At 53.6% G+C, this 23,338-nt stretch overlaps 1 protein-coding gene across 1 annotated transcript in view; it reads left to right on the forward strand.

The window, feature by feature from the left end:
• The first annotated feature begins 1,062 nt into the window (after positions 1-1,062).
• SK (small conductance calcium-activated potassium channel) overlaps positions 1,063-23,338 on the forward strand; it is a 123,969-nt gene continuing 101,693 nt past the window's right edge. Inside the window, exon 1 of the mRNA XM_037223225.1 lies at positions 1,063-1,459. Within this exon, the coding sequence (XP_037079120.1) occupies positions 1,063-1,459 (397 nt within the window). The remainder of the gene's footprint in view (positions 1,460-23,338) is intronic.

Raw genomic sequence — 23,338 nt, forward strand, 5'->3', positions numbered from 1 at the left:
AATAGTGATGAACGTTTCCCCCTGAAAGCCGGAAAGGCATGATCTTATAGGAAGTGCGGAAACAGTATGGTGACTTCAGACAGCTGTAAACGATTCTTTTAGGAACGACACAGATTCGCGACTTAAATAAAGCCTTTCAGCCCCAACACAATTGCTCCAAATAACCACTACCAACAATGCACTTTTTGCGCCGCCATAGCGCCGTAATGGTACAGTCCAAGGACCGCAATAATGTTAGTACCCTGCAATACTCCCAGGAAAGAGACCAGCATCAGCTCCTGGAAGTAGCCAAAGACCGTCTGGTGGAGTAAGTTCCAAATTTAATGCCAGCTGCACTAAAATAATAAAAAATGAATATAACTTTACACATTTCTCACGGTCTTGAGGGAACATGACGATCGCCCTTTCCATCCCCCCCCCCCCCCTCTCTAGACGCGTACTTGAGTTTAGTGAGTTATCACATAGACACTATTTCACCCGATTTTCAAAGATATTGAGGCACAGTGAGCAAACTTCAGGAGAATACTAGGGTATCACACGGATCAGAAGATCTCCTAGCTTTCGAAATATGAAGCTCAGCAACTTGTTTTTGGAATGCCCGATCCCGCTACCAGATTTTCAACATGCCTGGTGCGCAGGCTGCGGCTTATGTGCGACGTTCAGTACAGTAGTGTTCCTCTGAATGCTCGCAGACAACCCCATGCAGGCCTACTGCACCACAGAGCCCAGCCCCTCCGTGCCGGCCCACCACACCACAGAGCCCAGCTCCTCCGTGCCGACCCATTACACCACAGAGCCCAGCCCCTCCGTGCCGGCCCACCACGTCACGGAGCCCAGTCCCTCCGTGCTCGCCCATTACACCACAGAGCCCAGTCGCTCCGTGCCGGCCCACCACACCACAGAGCCCAGCCCCTCCGTGCCGGCCCACTACACTGCAGAGCCCAGCCCCTCCCTCGCCGGCCCACTACACCAAAGAGCCCAGCCCCTCCGTGCCGGTCCACTGCACCACAGAGCCCAGCCCCTCCGTGCCGGCCCACTGCACCACAGAGCCCAGCCCCTCCCATGCCGGCCCACTACACCAAAGAGCCCAGCCGCTCCGTGCCGGTCCACTGCACCACAGAGCCCAGCCCCTCGGTGCCGGCCCACTGCACCATAGAGCCCAGCCCCTCCGTGCCGGCCCACTGCACCACAGAGCCTAGCCTCTCCGTGCCGGTCCATTGCACCACAGAGCCCAGCCCTTCCGTGCCGGTCCACTACACCACAGAGCCCAGCCCCTCGGTGCCGGCCCACTGCACCACAGAGCCCAGCCCCTCCGTGCCAGCCCACTACACCAAAGAGCCCAGCCCCTCCGTGCCGGCCCACTACACCAAAGAGCCCAGCCCCTCCGTGCCGGCCCACTACACTACAGAGCCCAGCCCCTCCGTGCCGGTCCACTACACCACAGAGTCCAGCCCCTCCCGTGCCGGTCCACTGCACCACAGAGCCCAGCCGCTCCCGCGCCGGCCCACTACACCACAGAGCTCAGCCCCTCCCGTCCCGGCCCACTACACCACAGCTACAGAGCGGGCGCGGAGCAGCGGACCGTGTGACCATGAGGGATGACCTCCGGCCGGGTCGAGATCCCCGCCTCGCCCCACCAGTCGCGCCACGTGAAGTCCCGACCGACATGCCGGCGGGAACCGTGGTCAATTTGTGATCATTGCGAGTGTCGTGAGTGTGCCGGCCAACCGGACGGTCACCAGGAAAACGGAGTGGGACATAACGTTCGTACGTGATGCGCTTTTGTTTATTTGACCTAGCCAAGCTTGGGACTTGACATCGAAAAACCGCTTCAGTCCTCTGAGCAAACTGAGCAGGTTCGGACCGGAACAAGAGCCGCATCAACTTTCGATCCTCACCGAGCGGTATGGGCCGGTTTGGACGTTTGCCTGCTTTACTGACGTGAATGAGCGAATAGGCAAAGGTATTTTGGTTGCCAAATTGTAAGCATTGAAGACCAGCATTAAATGGCAATGCACATTGGCCCTCACGAAGACATTTGCTTTAAAGGCCTGCATATCGGTTCCCAAAATCAAGCACGAAAGAATCCGCCGGTTTCGAAGAAATGCATCAACCCCTGAATACGCTTTGAGTGGCGTGGCAGGCAGTGAACCTCCACCGCTGAGCAAGGCACGCGCGCCTGCATCAAACGTGCTCCGTCTGATCCCCTGCCCGCAAACTGTTTCAACCAGCGGTGCGCTGTCGGCACAAGGGCCCGCGGCGGTTTTCATTCCGAGCTCGCGTTGACCTTTGCCACGAGGCTACCCGTGGCCGCACGACCACCTGCTGCCTGCTCGTTGGCCAGCCAAGCATACGCCGGAGGCCCGGCGGCCATGACGGACGGACGGGAGGCAGTAACGAACCTGCCGCGCCGCGGACAGGCCGGAGCTGTTGGTTAATGATACGGTGATAGCAGCAAACGGTGACAGTAACAGTAACAGCGGTGGTAAACGACGAAAACGGTCTGGCGGCGGTAACAGGCGGTGAAAAAATGGAAATGAGCAGCAACACATGACAACATTGTGCTGGTGTCAGTAGACAGATTGCCAGGATGACAGGCATTCCTTTTTTGTCGGCTGGATTTTTAATAGATCTTAAAACCAGAGCCTGATGAGAAAACAGACGGATTGACTGTCTGATGTCTGATCACCTTGTCATGGCAAGAGATGTTCTGCCTGTGACGATGAACAGGGGCCGGGACGACAGACGAGGGCACCGGCTATGACCACAAACTATGTTGTGCAGCCGCAGACAGACTGTCCCTGGGGACGCGGGCGTCGTTGCCAGCTGGCGCGGCGCCTGAGCAACAATGCTGACGGCTGATCTTGGCGTCCAATGACATGTCGCTGGTGAGGTGTGACTGGTGATTACAGCTGCCCACAGCCGCCAGCCTCTCAGCAGGCAGAGGCCCGTTTTTGGCGTTGTCCGCCATCAGGCAGCGCGTGTGCTGGAGCGTGCTGTGAAAGCAGAAGGCATTAACTCTTTAAGTATCCCTCGCTTTTCAGCGACCCGTTATCTGCGCGCGGTGGTGTGGAAGTGGAAAGCGGGGAACCTTAAACCACTATCTTCCGGGGAGAACTATTCAGTGATCAGAACGCATTTCAGACTTTATCGCATTGCTCAATCGGAGCGTGAAATCGCTGCCAACTTCTCGCGCCCTGTCTCCAACGAAAGTCCACAGCTCTCATTTCCACGGCGCCTTTGGCAACGCGCCAATCGCACGGGCCCTTTGACTTGATTTCGGGGGACTGCTCAGCGTGTTGCCCTCGCGTTTGCGTGATGCGCTGGCGCCGCGCTCCGGAGTGCGGCACACACGCCAGCTTGCGTTCCGTGCCGCGTGCGTGAGCATCGTCCATTTGCGCAGTGGCCGTTCGCGTCCATCGCCGCTGGCAGCCATCGCTATTCGACGCGACCGATGGCAGACCGCGCCGCATCAAGTATTCATCCGCGGCACGTCGGGGCAGCGCTGTCGTATTCTCGGCGCGGCGGGCCCCTGTGGGTGGGACGTGCCGGGCCACGGCAGGGCATGGCGGCGGGCCTCGCGGGGGCCGGGGGGACACTGAGCCGTCCGCACGAGATCGATTACGGCTAACGCCACGAGCCGAGCGGCCAGCCGGCCTGGCGGCGTTCGCGTCAACTGGGCCTCACATAAAGCCAATCGATGGCGATGATGCCGGCCGGACTACCCTGACGAGATTAGCGTGTCCCCACGGCCGCCAGTGCTGTCGGGGGCCGATACGTCGACGCCAGGGACGGCACCCCGGGGCGGCCAACGGCTCCCGTCCTGGGCGGGCGGCGATTTCCAACGCGGACCCCCCGACTGGGCTCGGCGGCAGGGCCGGCGCCCGGCCCAGGTCCGCCCGCTGCTCGCAGATAACCTTGCGGTCCCACTGGCCGGAGACGCTGACCTTTGGCCGATCGATCTGGTGGGGGAAATGGAGACGGCCGCGAACTTAACTCCACTAGAATGGGCCAGACTCCAACGATTAATGTCGGAATAATTGGTAGTTTAATAATAAATGCATGAGATCAAAGCCGGTCCCCGAAATAATACTTGGCAGCGATTGGTTTAGCAAGGACATTCGAGTATACTAGCTCACGTAAGCACGTTGTGAAGGTGGTGCCGTCCGGACGGCCAAGAGCGATGTCAGGTGCGGGGTACCGGGGTATTTGATACGCCTAGTGAAAGCAACCCAAGTAACACAAAAACAGCTGCCCGCAGGTTCGCGGGATCAGAAAGCAGGGCTGAATGGCAAGGCAATGGTTCCCGTGGAATGGATATTGACGAAAAACTCACCTCAAGAATCATGGCCAACATTGGTTTTACCAGAAGTGTTCTCTTACTTTCATCATAAAATGCTAATAGTTTGTTTTTGTTCTGCTTTAAAGGGCAGTTCTTGTCTAACAGCATATCACAAACACCAGAAATATTGCTTCGTTAAAATCTTGTCTTTGGATGTAACACTATGAACTAAAATTCCGTCATAATCAATTACAGTACGTTAGCGAACTGCTCACCTTCCATAAGGTCTGCGTGCGGTCTAAAAATCTCAGAAGGAATCCAGGTGGAAGGACGGCTGCTGGAGAAAGGGTTCTTTCAGGGATGAGAAAATTGTGGACGTAACTGTACATGTTGTTTCACACTACATCCAATAGGCCCAATCTGCTTTTAGAAAAGAGGCCCGCCGAAAACGTGTCCGTGTCTATTTTCTAGAGAATTTTCAAAACCTTTGAGTCTAGCTTCTGATCGAACAAAAGGAATGCCGAACACCTTAAATATTACGACTTACGTAATTCATATCTGGCCGCAACGTCAGGAACTGGAACACTGCCCTATACCTGACAGTCATGTTCACAAAGAAACAAAAGATAGCACACATTTCTAATCGTTTTCTCCCACTTTTTTTTTCTCTGAAACCGCTTGTGATGTCCAGTTTCAAACTGCAGCCTTACGTTTCCAAACGTCCCTGCACGTCAAGCCGAACCGCGCCTGTTTCATACAAAAATGAGCTGGTTAAGATGCGCACAGGGACCTTTGCAAAACCAACATTATGCAACATTTTCTCTAATGGCTCCCTGTTTCGAAAATTTGCTAACTTTTTATGTTAAAAATGTATCTTGTTGAAAAAAATAGAGCGGTGCTGGTCTCATAGCAATTGGGCAAACAGTTCTCGAGATCTCTGTGTATGTTGGTAGAATCTGCCCTTCCCGCAGGTGAACGCAGATCTAAAACGTCAGAAGTCTTCGGAAGGTATAGTACTAAGGTAAGTAGATGCAACAAAATAAGCATATTGAAAAATAGCTTTCCTTGATAGTCGGGTATAATGAGCCCTATAGAACTTGCCGCGAAAGCCGACATTTCGAATATCAGTTATGAGCTATTGGGCAAGAACTTCAGAAATCTGACCTTTCCCTAAAATCCGACGTGCCTAACCTAATAACGGTTAAGCGTTTTGCTCGACACTCCCCCTAAATCATATAACATAAATAAATGCATAGACGCCTTATTGTGCAAAGGCTGGTAACACGTACCCTGAGACGAAACCGCACAACTCACTCGCTGTGCTAGCCGCAATCAACTGCTCACTCAGTTCCGTTACACTTGAAGTACCACGGCGTCGGACATGCGTCTTTGAACGTCCCCTGTGATACCAATGAGTGCTGTTAATTCCGAGCTTGTATCAAAGAGCGGCAAGGTTCTACGAGAAGAAGACTGGCTGGCTGTCGTACGCCGAAGAGCTAAAATCAGCCGAGTGGCTATTCGCACACCCTCCCACGTATTGTCTGCCAGTCCTACCACCATTTATCAACGACACTTCAAATCACACCACGTGATTGTAGAATGCAGGAGCAGAGCTCTGACCGCATGACCACCATCATGGCGATGATCATCATTGCCATGGATTCAATGCAAATTATGCTATACATATATACATACAGCTTAATCTTTGTTCCAAGACAGTAGACAGCTTGCTACGCGATAGAACGATGATGCAGTCATGATGAAAAGACACCAATAACGTAAGAGAGGCACACAGCCATATACTATCCTGAATATCACATTGGTCAAATCTCGACATGGCCACTGCGCAGCTCTGCGAGGTCACAACGGCTCACAGCCGGCGATTTTAAGACCAGGCCTGATGATGTGGAAACTCCCTGCGTAACAGGGTTAGTCAGAAAGAGGGCAGCTCCAACTCGCCAGCTGCCGTCGACCGGGCACCTCGGGCCAGCAAATAGTTCTCCTTTCATCTCAACAGCTCTAACTTTATATCACCTCCCCCACAGACCGTGGAGATGTCGGAAGTTACCTCCGACCGTACCTTGTCCTGGGCGTGGCGCATCCAAATTAGTAAAAAAGTACGATGTCAGTCTGTTTTGTCTATATTGGTATCAGATTCGTCACCATTCTACAGCTGTTAACTCATTATCAGAGCCCATGTTTTCCCTATCATCTGGCACGGTCTCTGAGTCTGGGGTGCATGACCGCGACCTGTTATGTCAGCCCAGTGCTAAAGGTGCATTTCGTGGCCTCAGTCATCTCGTGGATGCAGAGTCGGGATCAAATTTTATCGGTCTCGCACACCATGGGCTGGCGCGGCATAAATGACCTTGTTACACACCGTGACCACATAGGCGCCAGGGTCCAAAATAACCCTTGTGCCCCGTTGGCAGTCCGGCCGCTGCCCACCCCTCGCATCGTTGTTGGTCAGCGTGTCACGAGGCCTGCGGTGGCCGCCGCTTTGGGGTGGCCCATCACCCAGCTTAAACAGCCGGGAAGGCTGGGTGAAAGAGACTCAGATTGGCGTGGAGGACATCGTCGTACTGCACGGCCTCGTCCTGGAGCCACCTGCCGCAGGCCGTTGTGACTTTCCGGAACCGTGCTGTTGTTCGAGCCTGGACTTTACCAATGTTACACAAATGAAAGTGTTTGCTTGCTTTTTCTATACCATTATCTAAGAGCAGATAACCAGTTTTGGTCTCTTAACGCTATTGGTGTTTTTATCGCTGTCACATCGTCGCTTTTATCGTGGAACATGAAGCATATTGGCTCGAATAAAACATTCAGCCATATGTATTCAGCGATTCTTGATGGGTACATGGTAGTGATGACCATGATGGTCAAAGCCAGTCAGTTCTGCTGCGGCAAGCTGCGGACACGCTGTGTGATTTGAAAACTCGTGGACAGATGGCAGCAGAGGCAGCACAAACGCCGTGGGGAGGGTATGCGAATAGTCGGTCGTAAAGCGGCGTCCCCGATCAATAAGTGGTTGAACGGTTGTAAAACACGCTGATCCGACCTGCGTGCAAACCAATCCGATTTAATCGGGCTCACACAGCGATATATCGATCATGTCGCCGATGACGACGACAGGTGGAGGGTTGCGACCTCTCCGCTCACCGCTTTTGCTGACCAAAGTAGCCATTTTATGGCAGCGAATCGCTCATGGCCGTCCGCTGTTCTCCGTTTCTCCCAGTCTCATATCCCATATCTAACGCGACACTGCCAGGGCCGTTTTTCGGTGAAATCTTCTTCCCACTGATGATTCAGACCGGAAACCGAATCCTTGCCTGAAACTCGCTCCCACGGATGGCAGCTGTATGGCGGCGAACAGCGTCGGCCACTGCAACCGTGCCAACCCGAGCCAAAAACGGGACAGAAAACGACGTCTTTGTTTGACGATGGCGTATGGTGCCGCTGACAGTGAGGACAGGTAGGCGTTGCTTAGCTTCTTTGCCTGTCGCAACAGGCGAGGGAGAATTCGTCCCGACAGCCTGATAGCTAAAGTCCCATTTTCCCTTGAAGTTATGACGCTTGATTTTGCTTTCAAACATAGTTTCACTTTTTGGCTTTCTCGTCTACTGTGTACAGAAACACGGTCTCCTTTTTTAGACATGAAGCAAGGTAGCATTGGGATGGCATTCAGACGGGCCACTTGGATCCTCTCGTAGTTTTGATGAGGACCGCTGTTTCAGGAGAATATTCACCAGTTTTTGGGAGCTCCCGGTGTATAGAAGCGCAAGGTATGGTGTCGCATGTACTGCATTTCATCTACCCTTGGGTTGCAAACAAGTAGAACTGACACCACCTGTGCGGAGCAAACGCTAGTGCGGCAGTTGTATTGGCTGTTTACGCTATTTGTATGCACTGGCGTGATTTTCGGTAGAACTTTATACTCTCAGGATGTCTGCATGATCACACGGGACACAAGCTGTCACTTCAAATGCCCCGACCAGCATTCAGTTAGACTCACGGGCGTGCTTTCCCAGTACAAGGAATGCCAGTTCTCAGGTAACTAGACATGAGGCAGAGCTTCTGAGAGCGACGCTGCCAACCTTGCGGCGTGTTTGCAGGAAAGATGATCCTGCAATCTGCACGAGTAAACTGACAGTGAGAACGGGCTAATGTCATGCCCTGCCATTTTTCACAGCTGAACAAATATTGACCGATGAATGCTGAGCGAGTGTTCATCCGCGCAGCTATGCTTCCAACTGCCAGTAGCGAGAAGCTGGCCCACTGTGTGTGTCATGCAGATCCAGTTGAGCACTGGGGGTGATGGCGTCACGTGGTCAGACAGTAAGGCCACGTGACAGGCGTTGGAGTTGGTCGCTGGCAGCGGCGACATCTCTCGGTCAGCAGACTTGTGCCCGGTCGGGTAATAACTCAACGTTACTCCCACTTAGCCGCCCATCCATCACGAAACTTGCATGGAAGCAGCACAGGTAAAACGAAATGGGACCGGTGCAGATTCTGCAAGCCGGTAGCCCGGAGTTTAAGGAAAACGCTGACAGCGTTGGCGCCGGAGCCGTCCCGTCTCTCGCTCACTCATCCAGCCCGGTGGAGAACTGCCCACGAAACGAGATTAACTCTGAGTCATCACGCTACTGAGCGCAGCTCTGGTGGTCCGACCACAGGGACAGCGGCTAGGGCTGAGGGCCTGAGACGGCCCCTGGGAGCGGCGACACAGCGTGGTCAGACGCCGACACCTCTGAGCGGGTCACTTCATTTGGCCGTCTCGAGCTGGGGCGGTGAGACCGCGCAGAAAGGCAGCGGTCCACGACAGGGCACTAGCACGGACCAATGGGAACGGTGCGGCACGGCTGACTCCGCTCCAGCGACGGCGCTGCGTCCAGCCGGTGACGCGCAATCAATGATTGATGACTGTTTGGTCGATCGGATGTGGCGCTGGAAAGTGGCTAAGGACCGGACGGGAGTGAAAAAGATTGATCGCAGGGTTCTCAATCCAGAGGCTTTTCGCCAAGTGGAATGCACGCGGAAACGCATGGATTTGGTGGAAAATGTTTAGATGAACGTGTTCTTTGCTGATCGCGGATCTGAAGCCATTACAGAGCAATGCCTAGCGCGGCGCACTGTTTGAGTCGGATCAACGCGACTGCTGGCTGCTTCTTGGAAAGGGTACGATCTGACGGATCAGAAACTGGATTTGGGATGATATGTACACTACAGACTATTTTAGAAGTGTAAATCTCTGCGAGCCTAAGACATTAATTAATTAAGACATAATTAATTGAAATAGCACGTACTGTATATTGATTGCTAAACTTTGAAACAGTTAAGAAGGCACGAATGAGATATGCACGCAAGCAATCAAAGGTGTATACGCTTTGTCGTGCCTTAAAATTTCCGTAGTTAGAGCAATAAACAGCAAAACAATAGCACTTGTTACGGGCGAAACGGTGGGCCGATCGGGTCCTAATGAGACCTAAGCGAACATCTCACATCAGCTTACATCGGAACACTAACCGGTCATCTCACAGCGTGAGCGGCTCGACCAGGTCCGACCAGTCGTGCCTTTGGAGGTCTTACGGTCTTGTAGCTACGGACCGCACTGCCATGAGGTTGCCAGAAACAAAAAGAAAGATTTTGGAAGTTAACTGCAATGTTTTTAATGTGCGCCCGGCTGCAAACTGCGGCTTAGCTGAACCCAGCTTATTGTGACCAATAGCAATCCGAGATAGAGCTTTTCCAAATCCCTACGTCACAGTCACAGAGGACATTATTTATTCCAAATCTGTCCGGCCCGGTCAATACAAACGGCCGCGCCTTGGCAGGTCTAAAAACAGCCAATGTCTCAGCAGAATCAATTGTACGATTGTGCGCAAACGTATAACATCAATGAATTCCCGTCCACTGAAGTCATGGAAGGGGGATATTCTAACGTATTTACATGTCCTGTCCTCTTGGGCTCCCGAAGGTAACGGGTTTCATTCGTTTATGTTCAGACCTCATCTACGTGGGGATAAGAAGCACGTCCCCTATCACCTCGCTCGTCTCACCCCGCAAGATGCGTGTTCTGTTTGAAGGCGCTTTCCAGCTGTAACGCCGTGTCACCGCCATATTTGACGACTTCAAAGTGAGAAGACTTGGGCGTGTAACGAGCACGCTGAGTGGAGTGCCACTGTATTTTGCACATTCTACATCGTAAACCTGCTGCCTGTTGCGCGTGTAATTTACCAGATGACCGCAGCTTTGCGTAGCTCGCATGAAGTAAAGCGAACACGGAGACTTAGCCAAACAAGATGGGAAGGCACTGTCAGCGTCAGGCCTTGGAAGCATTGCTTCACACCTCTCTGTGGCTTGAATGATAAATCCGCCTTTAACTTTCTCGCGTGCCGCTGTGTCTCCCGGTTATTAGCGAAAGCCCTCTGAGAACTATCCAATTAGCATGCGCCGGGTAATGGACGACGTTCACGCCGTGCCTGGCGGACCGACGCCGGCCCTGAACAGCCCTGGTTGGTGACCCTGCCGCCGCGGTACCAGACGCAGAGGCAGCGCGGCAGCGGCGGGCTGGTGCCGCACGGAAGCCGTCCTCGGGCACATGCCGGGCTTCGGCCGTGGCCTCTCCATGTCCGGTCTCCTGTCACGTGAATGGGGGGGGGGGGGGGGGGGGGGCTGCTGTCGTCTGCTTCACCATTGCAGTCCATCCATAAAGGCAGGTACTGGAGGCGACCGCATTTGCAATACATTTGCGGGCCTGATACGGTTCAATGAGTGCCTAATGAAAAGAGTGAGAGGAAAGAGGGGTAGGAGGAGGAGGAGGAGGATGAGGAGGAGGAGAAAGTGGAGGAGGGAAGCTACTTGTTTTCAAATAATGCAGCAACAGGCTGCTGTGCAAGTCAAGTGGAGAGCGATGGAGCAAACTGGACTCGCGCCAGTGAACGCTGCGCATGCGCACATCAGCGCGCTCAGACCCTGCGAGCGCCCCTGATCAGGTGACAGGCTCATTCGCTCTCGCTGATGTCCATGTAACGGACCTAACGCGAGGTGTCAACCCAAATGTGTGGCCCGTACGCTACGAACTTGTGTCGTAGGCAAGATCGTGAGAGGTATACAGCAATTAGGGACCACCCGCGGTTGTTGGCTCCTTTCCATGCGATGCCATCAACTTATTTAAACATTGAAGGCTGAAAGACTTCTAGTTCTCGTTTGCATCGACTTTGGCTTACTGCCATAACCAATTAGGATTCCGCTTACTACACGAAGGATGAAAAACGACCCCGCCACTGAACTCCAGAGCAACTTCCAGACCAATGCTGTGATGCCTTTATACATCACATGACATTCCTCAGCGTCAGCAGAGCACGAGCATCCGTGCGCCGGTGTGGCGCTGGGTGCACGCTAATAGGGCAGATATTCGTGCACCCCGTCACATGCGGCTTTGTGTGGGATGGGCGTCTCAGACATGCACGAAAATAATCAGCTAATGGCCCATATCGCATCGGTAGGGACCCTCTCCTCAATTGGTTTACAAAACGAGGAGTCTAAGGTGCCTTCTTATTATTTTGTTACTGTTGTGGGTGGAACGGGTTTGTTCACATTTACGTGATGATGATCGTTGACTGGGCGACACGCAAGGAATGTCTAGGAGTATGTGGAACATGGAGAAACACTTGAGAAGTCTAGACATGTTTGGTTGAATTGAGAGTATGCTTTATCAGTTGAAAGCTATGTTGCCGGGATTACTGAAATTCGTTTCTAAACGACGTAAGTCCGGGATGTAATGCACGCGACTCTTTTGATGCGCACAAAAACAGCTGTTATGTATAGATGCTGCTCTCTGCCAGTTGAATGTATACTCAGACTGGGAATTGACAGGGAATCATTCACAGCTCTGATCATCGCCAAATATGACGGTCGAATGGGTCTCATTGTCGCGCGCTCATGGTGTTTGGCTCTCAAGACGAGCATGACAACCAGAACGAACAAACTTATCCACGCTTCTTCGACGGCGGAAGGCTCGTGCTAAGCCTGCAGTTACAGTGGAGAGACTCACGTGGGTCATGGAGGAGCGGAGGGCTGACCTTTCAGGCTTGAAAAAACATGACTGGTCCTGCGGTGTTGAATGCTACGAAATTGATCAAACACAATTCCCGTGTCTCTTCAACCGCTTTTAGTTTCGGAGCTGTATGGTGGCGTGTGCCGTTTCATTATCATATTTTCTGGACACATGGCGGCACTTTGTGGTATATAGCTGTTCCTCATAGCATGCTCACGAGCGTTTTAAAATGTTAGTTGCCTTCGGCCTTCATACATGAGTTCCGCACAACATTATGGTATTGACTGAGTCGACAGGAAGGTTTATTAACGATTATGCTTAACGACAGGACACAATGGTCTTCACGAAGTCCTGTCGTGTGCAATATTTAAAGGTAAATTATTTTAGAAATACCGTGGAGCTGTATAAGGCTAAGCCTAAATGCAAGTCATGACGCGTACAAACGACCCTTTGTTCAGCTCACGAGATGCTGTACAGAACTGGCCGTAACTTGGATAGGTATTTCTAGGTATGAAAAGCTCCATGTAGGATTTCCTGCGACCATTATTTATTATAATTATTTTCCTGAAGTGGTCTGTTAGCAATCTAATTCATGGAGACTGGTTAAGCAGAAGGCAAATAAATTTTGAACGCACGGAATACAGCTGATGACTGCATCCGGCTAGTGAATGATCCATTTTCAATATCCCGGGTATCACGAGCTCTCGCAACAGTCAGGTTATAAAAAGGTCATGGCATGGAGGGTAATGACTGACTTCGCTGATTGCAGTGAAATCTTATTTGCTTGCCAAATACATTTCAGTTGTTATATTCCGGAGCTTCGGTTATCAAACGCATGCGGCGATGTTCGTGATTTGCTGAACTGTCTCAGCGTCGTTGATTAGGTCAACAGCCTCATTCGATGTAGTGATTAGGGATTGGAGAAGTGGGGATGGGTGGGGGAAGTGGGCAGGAAATGACGTCTTCCTGCCTGCCTAAGAGGCCGCGGTTCGCGCTGGAAGTGCTTCCGCCAATGATACTATAGGGTGCCACAAAACACTGCCAGACGGCAAAAGGCTGCTCTGTACAAAACAGGGATTATCCCACTGTGGAAACCCATCTAACGGTGCATGTGTGGTGAGCACGAGCAGTGGCTCCGTCGCCTTCAAATATTCACACCTTCTCAAGTGGCAAGCGGATGCACATGTGTGGTTTGGAGTGATATCGTAGGCGGTGCCACTCTCAGGCTTCTAAATGTGGCGAAATTTGCAGCATTTGGTATATAAATTTAAGATATCAGATTATATCCTTGAAAAGGGGAGAGCCCTTGCATATAAATGCTATGGGCTCATGGCAATTTAAAGTGGTATATTTCGATCCTTGGCAGGAACGCCTAGTTCAGAAAGCCTAATCTGTAGGTCTGTCAGCGGCTGATGCAAATTACCTTTTCAGTATTCGAGATCTTTTGGGTTTGTTAAGAGGTCATCGTTACATTATGAGTCACCGCACTTCGTTTTCGTTGCAATCTGTATGCGGCATCATGGCAGCTTCCATTTCAAGATTGCAAGTCCATACCCGAAATCGCACGCTTATTAATTGAGTACCTGCGTCAATGCTCACCGTTTACTGCAATGCAGTTGTCGGTATGGCTGAAACAGGATGCGCGCCAAACTGCGTTGTAAGATAATATGGCCAATCGTCACGTATTGTTCAAGTCAGACCTGCGCGAAAAGTGCGCTAGCCATTGCTCGCCCCATCTCCTCATGCTTCCAAGAAAATAATCTAATAGGATTGTGCTTATTGGATATGTATTCTGCCCTGAAAAGGTACATGAATTGGACACGAGCTGCCAACGCGGATCAGAGACAGTTCTACCGCGACGTTGTTCTACCTTGAATGGTACATAATGAATGACTGTACTAACGATCATTTTACACATTGGATAACTTCCGGCCAATTATTTTTTCTTTCCAACGCTTCTTTTGACATCGTCTGTTGCATTAAGAATTAGTTTGCCAAGATATGTGCTTATGTTTACGCCTCCGTTACAAAGATGCAACGTTTTGATGTCCGTGTTTCACTCCTTGGGGGAATCAGGGCTGTGTATCAACTAAGTATGTTTTGGAGTTTGGCGTCATTTTATGCATTGAACCGTGACGTGTGCAAGATGCTTTTTGATCTAACAGAGAATGTCAAAAGTGATGTTCGAAAGATGTAAAACTTAACCGGAAGTCCAATGGCAATGCAGTGCCACCTTAACATGGCGCGTATGCCATACGTAGTCTATTTCTTGCTGTGGCCCGGCTTGCGCAATTGTTAGCAGACCGCTTTACAGCGGCACACGCTTATGTTCAGCGAAGATTGAACTTTCCCGGACACCGCCTCAACGTAATGAAAAGTGACACACTCGTCGTTAAATGTCGCTGTGCGGTAACGTGAAGGTCTCGGTCGCACCAGGCGTTTAGTACTTGAACTGGCTATGGTATGACGGCAGTGGGCCTCTCGGCCTCAGCGTCGATTGTTGCACCAGCCCCCGGCTGCTTGGCGCGGGTAACATTCGTCACCGGGTCCAAAGAGTGCGTTTGCCACCACGCAAGGCCCCGGGTGTTCGTAGCTGAATCTGTTTGTTTGTCAGACTGTTCGTTTATTTGTTTGATTGGTATTTATGGTAGTGGTATGATACTGATGGTTGTGGTATGATATTTTTCATCAGGCAAGGAGGTAACTGCTCTTGAAGTGTATTCAGATGTATTTTACGCGTAACGTCAATGATCACAGTGCACAAGGGCGAATATGTGTCACACAGATGATCATGTCGGAGTGGATTTTCAGAAACTGTACAGCTTATGCTCAGACGTTCCTTACAAAGACGCTACGTTTTAGGTGCGTGTTTTACACCGTGATGGAGTCAGGGCTCTGGATCTGCTAAATAAGTTTTGGGATCAGGCGTCACCTTATTTAGTGTTCCATGTCGTGTGCCATATCACATTACGTGATTTAATGCTCATGTGCGGGTTTTACTGTATTCCAATGGAACACAAATAAATGTGAGATCAATGTATTCAGCGCCATTAATATCAGACCGATGGCAATTCTTTCGGTGAAAGCCGGTAGCAGTGTAATAAGAAAAGAGTGACCGCTGTTTTCTGCGAACCGTTCTGGAACGTTGTCATGGATTTTGAGAAAGCACTTAGCAGCATATAGACCTTCAGCGAACTGGAACTAATTATTTCTAGCAACACACCTTTCCGGAACTCAGGCAAACTATTTCCAGCAAGAAATAAGTTGAAACTACTCGGGACGTACGCTTTCCCTCCCATTTCTTGATATGGCTGAAACGGATTTGGCCGTCTTGACAACGCTTCTTGATTGGTTAGCCATGTCGGTACGTCAACGACATCAAGCATTTTTTCGTATAACACGCGATACAGAACCGTTAATAATCTGGGGTGAATACTTCGACACCCAATCGAGTACGGGCAATTAAGATATCTAGCGGCATGCCGAAGGTCACGCCCGGAGGGCAGTGGCGGCTGCAACAGCCCAGTGAAAGCCGAGCGCATGCCATTCAGATGGGTCGTCTGATTTCGATGGGAACGGGCCGTACGCAATGAGAAATGGGTTTGACAGAGGCTGAGCAATGAGGAATGGGTTTGACAGAGGCTGAGATTCACCTGCAGCGAATATCTGTCACATTCTGCAAATGTGTCCAATGTAAGCGGCCGGGTCCGTTGCTTACTCTCATCCAGCTTGATACCATCAGCGCATCAAACGCCAAGTTAGATACGCTGAAAGTGCATGTAGTTACAGTGCAGCATTCGGTGCATTTCACGTGCACGCTGTCGCCTGAGGTTTCTTAGAACGCTTTCAGCGCCGCACTAAATGTGCTGTGCAGCGCCCTCAATATGGTGGGCACACTGCATTTATTTAAAAAGTTCGCTCTAGCGATGAGAAAGCCTTTTCATAAGGTCCGATCACTTCAAATTCGTCCCTCGACCTACTGAGTAGGTCCATCGTCGTCCCATCAGTGCCTGTGGCACCCTGCTGTCTGAGCTGCGTCGAGTGTTCACTCTGTATGCCGCCAGGCGCCGACAAGCTTGCCACATTATACGCCTCGCGACGAGCCGAACTTCAGTCGTCTGTCTCGCCTAAAGTTATGTTTTCACAGGGTCATCCGAGCTCCGTGTGTGCCCAGATCTTGTGTTAGGCCGACCTTCTGTCGCCCCAGCTGGCGCGTGTGAATATACCAGGTTAGCGGTACACGCCGTTCTCGTTGGCTCGCTCGAGGTCTAGGGGTCGCCGGCTCACCGGCCATGGCGGAGCTGATGGTGCCCCGGAGCTGATCTCAGGGCTGTCCCCGCCGATGGGCTGGCGGCGCCAGCGCAAACAGACCTCCCGGACCAAACAGAGACAGAGACAGCCGGGGTATGAGCGGAAGCAGCCCGACGCCCGCAGCGCGGCAAAAAACGGACCGTCGTCCGCGCCGGCTCGTGCAGTTTTCGCCGCCGCACTAGCCGGTAAAAACGCCTCGCCGCCTTCTCTGGACGACGGCGAAGTTATTGAACCCGGTGCGATGCGCTCGCTGCGCTGCGGGTTCCCGGGAGGGGGGGGGGGGGGGGGGGGGCGGGGGCGGCCGCCAGCGCCCGGTCTGGACCAGCAGCTTATGATCATGCTGATTCATGAGCCGATTCATCATGACGCTGATGATGATTCGGTGGGTGGTACCCGGGCAGCGTACAGTGACGGCGCTTCATGCTGTATGCTGCTGCTGCTGCTTGCTGTATCACCACGTTGCCACTATCATGCACATATTATATCACGCCCAGTTAAGACAAATTTTCAAAAGCCTGGGGTTTGTAGTATCTACTTCAGCCTAGAATCCTATCCATGCTTTTCCTGCTCATGTGCGTCTTATACACGACGGACGGCACCGCGTACACACGGGAACGGGCTATCGTACGGTGGCTGGCACACATCGGCCGCTGACCTGTTGACCCCGACGCATCGGCACGGCGCGTGTCGCGCGCTTACGGACGCCATCCAATCAGAACAATCTGCCTCGGTTCCGGTGCGATCAGTCATCAGATAGCCGCTAATTGCCGGTCAGAATCATATCCCGGATTTGGTCCAGCTCACTCCGAAATGAGTCCAGCGAATTGCGGTGCTCGGTCGTGTTTGCCCTCAACCCTCAGCACACACTTGCGGTGATTGGGCAATCAATGGTCAAATGTTATTGCCTCAATCTAATTCCTCAACTTTCCAGCGAGGAGTTAAGAATGTCAACAAAATCAATGTGTTTTTGTATTTGCGTAAGACGTTTGATGTCCCGTTCACTTGTGTTTTGCTTGTATTTGGTTTTTTATTGAATTTTGCATGTCACGTTACTAGATTGCCACGCTCCCCTACTACCGAGTAGGCCGTTTTGACACTCATTTCAGTTTAACAGTTTCCAAGCTCCTCACGCGATCATTGCGCTCCTGTCTACAAACTGTATTTGTTCGATTGCAAGGCACTTTGTCATTAGTGCTGGCGTAGTCAAATGGAATTAGACCTATAGCTCTTCCGATAAATTTGACTGATTGCACCAGCTCATAGGCACGGGCGCGTATAGTAGGTGTTTGTGTGCGTTGCATATTACTACGAGGTTAAATCAGATGGTGCCCAATCGTTATTAACGACTGAAGTGGAATGATCTCACGGAGACAACATCAAAGCTAATGCTCGTGCAGCTCAGAACGCAGTCGTCATGTCTGACGGCTTACTTTCCATTCATCACGACGGACTAACTTCAGATTGTCAGTGCAACGCAATAATACGTTGTGCACCAAAGCCCCACGCATTTCTAACAGGTCCAGAACACGCACCACCGCGCCACGAGCGTAACCAGGCTGGCCGGCGCAGCCCAGGTCCCCGTCCGGGTGCGCGTGTGCGTGTGGGGGGGGGGGGGGGGCAGGCTGGGTGAATCGGTGAATCGGTGCGTGTGCGAGAGCTCAGCCCCGGTAACGGATGCCCCCATTCGCGGCGCCGCACCGACCGTAACGCACCGCGAAGGAGCGCGCCCTGAGGATGGCCAGCCGGCAGAAGCGCCAACTACCGGGCGCAGCTCTGTTGTTTGTGCCGACGCAATCAGCTAATCACTGCTTCCAGATTGCAGTCGTGGCGCGGCGAGGAAACCTTTTCACTCACGTTTCGGCCGGGCGTTTCGGTGGCTGAGGGCCGGCATCGGCAGCCCACTGCAGAGCGTTTTCGCTGAGCTACCACGATGGCGATTGGACCGGTTTTCAGTTCAACCGCGACGTGGAGCGGACGCGCGGCCCGGAGGCTCGGAAGCAATTAGACGCAGGGAGAGGGGAGAAAGAGACAGAGGGGGGGGGAGGGAGGAGGAAGGAGAGGAGGAGACCTGAACTGATAAAGTTAGAGGAAAAAACTAGGCGAGGGAGAGAAGAAAAGGCAAAGAAAACTCAGGCCGCCTGAGAAGCACGGAAATAGCCTTGATTTGGAAATGGCATATAAATATCACGAAAGTTGCCGTTGTCGTTCCGCGACAGTTGTAGCGCTGCACCACGCCGCCGAAGGCTCTGGCTGGTCAGTCATGTCGTGCTTTAGGTAAAGGCTTAAACAGCATCAGCACGTTTATTTCCATAGCGCGCACGCACACGCATGCACGCACGCACGCACGCACGCACGCACGCACGCACGCACACACACACACACACACACACACACACACACACACACACACCACACACACACACACACACACACACACACACACACACACACACGCACATTTTTAGCATTTTGGTACAAATCGATGCAAAAGCAAACTTACTTATCACAAAACGCCTCTTTACATGCGAGGTTCAAACGTAAAGGTCGTCTGACCGCCGTCACGAGCGTTTTCCAAAATCTAATTTCGAGTGCAGCTACTCTACCGATGACCCCGTGCGTCCCTAGATACCTCATAACGTTACCGCTCAGTACGCTACGGTCCTGACGATCGCACTACGTCGTACTGCCCTCGCGCCTGAGCCGCGACCCGGCCGCTACCGCTCGCTCTCGCAGTCAGCAGCCGGCGCTCCTCCCTGAAGGGTCTCCAGCTCCTCCAGCTCCTCACCACCCGGGGCAGGCGAGAGGCCGCGGCCGGCCACTGGCGCGCCCACGGTGGTGCAAGGGACGCACGCCGGCGGGCGCGGCCCCGATCCGACCCCGACCCGACCCCGACCCTGCCACAGCTCGGCTGCACGGCTCGCTTCTGATGGCCGACGCCTGGTGATTACGGACCACCAACTGAGCGGTGTCATGGCAGAGTTGGGCAGCCGAGTTAGGGGGGGGGGGGGGGGGTTGCCGGCGACCAGGGCGGAAACAGTGGCACTTGGGTGTTCTCCAGCTGGGTCGGGTGCAGGTCTGCGGCGATGATACCTGAGTGGTACGCACCCTCTGCTGAATGGCCCGCTGCTGCGCTCGACGCCGCTCTGCGGACCCCTCTCGTGCCTGTTCTACGCGCTGGATCAGTTCGAGACGGTGCCGATGCATGAGCGGGTCGTGATGCTGGGCGTCGGCGTTCTCGGCATGTTGACCGCGGGCGTATTGTACCTCCGCGGTGCGCGTGACGTCGCCGCCACGACGTCGTCACCGCGCTCGGCCTCTGCTCCGTACCGTGACGCGGGAGCAGATAGCGGTGGAGTTCGCGCCGTTGAGGGGATCGCCGGCGCGCCGAGATCCGCCGCTGACGGGCTCGCCAGCGCGCCGAGATCCGCCGCTGACGGGATCGCCAGCGCGCCGAGATCCGCCGACTGACGGGATCGCCAGCGCGCCGAGATCCGCCACTGATGGGGATCGCCAGCGCTCCGAGATCCGCCGCTGACGGGATCACCAGCGCGCCGAGATCCGCCACTGACGGGATCGCCAGCGCGCCGAGATCCGCCGCTGACGGGATCGCCAGCGCGCCGAGATCCGCCGCTGACGGGATCGCCTGCGCGCCGAGATCCGCCGCTGACGGGCTCGCCAGCGCGCCGAGATCCGCCGCTGACGGGATCGCCAGCGCGCCGAGATCCGCCGCTGACGGGATCGCCTGCGCGCCGAGTCCGGCTCCACGTCGAAGTCGGCTTCAGTGGCTGATGCCGGCCTGCCAAGAGGGCGGCGCGCTCGGTCTGTTCGGCCGGCCGAGGAGCACGTCTCACTCAACCCGTGCCTGTTCGTGACGCGAGACGACGCTGTGCGCGTCGCTAACGTCAGTCTGCGCACGCCGGGGCGCGCTGCGTGGCCGGCTACCGACCTATTCCACGCTGCCGGCACCTCCAGCAACTGGGGTAGCGGCTCCTGTTCACTGGTGCTTTCAAGCGGGATGAACGCTGGCATGCGATGGACCAGCTGAGGAGAAAGCAGGTCTGCAGGGCCATGTTCGCACAGGGCGATTCACTCGATTAGCCTGCGGAGACAGAGCTGCAGCTGGGGAACGGTACGAAAAGGTACTTATACTCATGAGCTTTGTGGGGTTGGCTTTTCTTATTCTCACGGCAAGTTCAGGGGCAAGTAGGAGCGACTTCAGCTGTAGACAGCTGGCAGTCTTAAATATATTATATCACGCCATTCGAAATATCAGATTGCACCGCATCCTGGTGGTAGTGTTCCAAAACCTCTAAACCTCCGGGTGACCTTGCACTTCAAAAAGTACCGTCATGCTCCGAAGGAACGAACGAAACGCTTATGTTTAAAGTGAAATCTTGAAGGCAACGAATTGTATAAATGTTCTAACAAAACGAATCACATAAATGCCCTGCCACACAAAATGCGCCGCCAACCGGCCTCACCTTTGATCGGTCGCCTTCTCTCTCTCCTCTCTCCCTCCCTCCTCTCTCTCCCTCTCTCTCTCTCTCTCCTCTCTCTCTCTCTCTCTCTCTCCTCTCTCTCTCGCTCTCTCTCTCTCTCTCTCTCTCTCTCTTCTCTCCTCTCCTTCTCTCTCTTCCCTTACGACCTCTTGCGTGAGTACGCAGCATCCAAACGTACCAGCCATCCTCAGTTTCCCAGACACGGTGAATGGGGCGCAGCTGTACCTGCACAGCGTACCATCTCCTGCGTCGGTCGGAGAGGATGCGCTGTAGATGACACTCTCCCAAACTGTATTAGCCACTGAGATGCAATGAATTTTTGAAATGTCCGAAGACATTTTTTAGGGTATACTAGACGGCAGTGGCTCAATGTCGCGTGCGTTGGTACGCTGCGTTTCAGCGTTGCAGTATATGCACCACTACAGATAGGGCTGTGTCCGTGGTGCGGATCCCATTGACAAGCTGATGTGCAGAATTACAATTTGGTTTAGTGAGACGGGTGCCAGCAGTACTCAGCTAAAAAAGAAAGAAATAGAGAAAAAAGGGGGATGGGGAGAGAAAAAGAGAGAGAGAGGAAGGGAGAGAGAGGCTGAGAGAGAGAGCGAGAGAGAGAGAGATAGAGAGCGAGAGAGAGGAGATAGAGAGATAGAGAGAGAGAGGAGAGAGAGAGAGAGAGAGAGAGAGAGTAAGAGAGAGAGAGAGAGAGAGAGAGAGAGAGAGAGAGAGAGAGAGAGAGAGAGAGAGAGAGAGAGAGAGAGAGAGAGAGAGAGAGAGAGAGCATTGTGAACAGTTTACAGACTAAGCCAATGTTCGGATGGGATCTGTGGGATCTGTAACTGTCGGCGTTCCGTTTCCAGTCGACTAATCTGGCCCTGGCTACTCATCCAGCCGTGAGCTTGCGATTACAGCAATAATGCTCAGCCGATCAGGCCGCGGTGGGCTTGACAGTGACATCGCCTAGCAACATGCAAAGCTTTTTACTTCCGCCACGGTGCTCAGGCTCCTCCCCTGTCATGACGATCCAATTGATTTACATTGATGATAAATTTATCCGTCACTAACAAGTGATGAGTGCAACCCTCCATTCAGCTGTAGCTTGTCCATAGCGTGGCGGCTGCTGGTGCTACATGGCGTGTCAGACTGAGCTCGGCTGGAGGTCGGCTGTCGCCGCGCTCGCCGCCGCGCCGGCTGAGGTCGGCTGTCGTCGCGTTCGCCGTCGCGCCGGCTGGAGGTCGGCTGTCGCCGCGCTCGCCATTGCGATGGCTGAGGTCGGTTGTCGCCGCGCTCGCCGCCGCGCCGGCCAGAGGTCGGCTTGTCGCCGCGCTCGCCGCTGCGATGGCTGGAGGTCGGCTGTCGCCGCGCTCGCCGCCGCGCCGGCTGGAGGTCGGCTGTCGCCGCGCTCGCCGCCGCGCCGGCTGGAGGTCGGCTGTCGCCGCGCTCGCCGCCGCGCCGGCTGGAGGTCGGCTGTCGCCGCGCTCGCCGCCGCGCCGGCTGGAGGTCGGCTGTCGCCGCGCTCGCCGCCGCGCCGGCCGGAGGTCGCCGAGCCCCGCGTGTTGCTCCGAGCGGCGGCGATGGCTCTCCGGGGCGTGCTCACGTCCGGATTTCACTCCCCAGCTTTAACCGTGACGCAGCGCCGCTCGGGAAAGGTCGCCGGATATGGCGGCAGACAGATGGCGCGGGTCTTCAATTACTGAAGCATCAGAGGTTCGCGCTGAGTTTTTGTCGTCTTTTTTTGTGCTCAGGCAGTGTGATGTGAAGTGATGTGAGCCGCAACAGGCCCGGAAACACTGTGCCGAGATGTGAGCCAATGCCAAGCCCTGAGGCAAGTAGGCATTGTGTTCACTGTGTACGGACATTTATGCATATAGACACATAGTTTGTTGTTTATATGTAAGGGGCAAGGATCTTGGCAAATTGGTCTAGCATCTGAGTGATTCAGCCAGCATAACATCCCTATCACGCTAACAAAAATTCATCATATGCCAGGATGCACTATAATGCACAAAATTTATTCGACCGGTTTTTCTGCGCGACACCCACCCATGACCACTCATGACCCGTGCTTCACGTGTTGTCACGTTTTACGACACCGTTCCTACTGCGCGCCGGGCCGGCAATGGAGCCAATGTAGCAGCGCCACCCTGCCCGGGCCATACGGGGCTATATTGCAGCCGGATGGCGGCACTCTCA

The sequence above is a fragment of the Pollicipes pollicipes genome, unplaced genomic scaffold (assembly GCF_011947565.3).
Source record: "Pollicipes pollicipes isolate AB1234 unplaced genomic scaffold, Ppol_2.1 Scaffold_4881;HRSCAF=5763_pilon_pilon_pilon, whole genome shotgun sequence".
Taxonomy (NCBI): domain Eukaryota; kingdom Metazoa; phylum Arthropoda; class Thecostraca; order Pollicipedomorpha; family Pollicipedidae; genus Pollicipes; species Pollicipes pollicipes.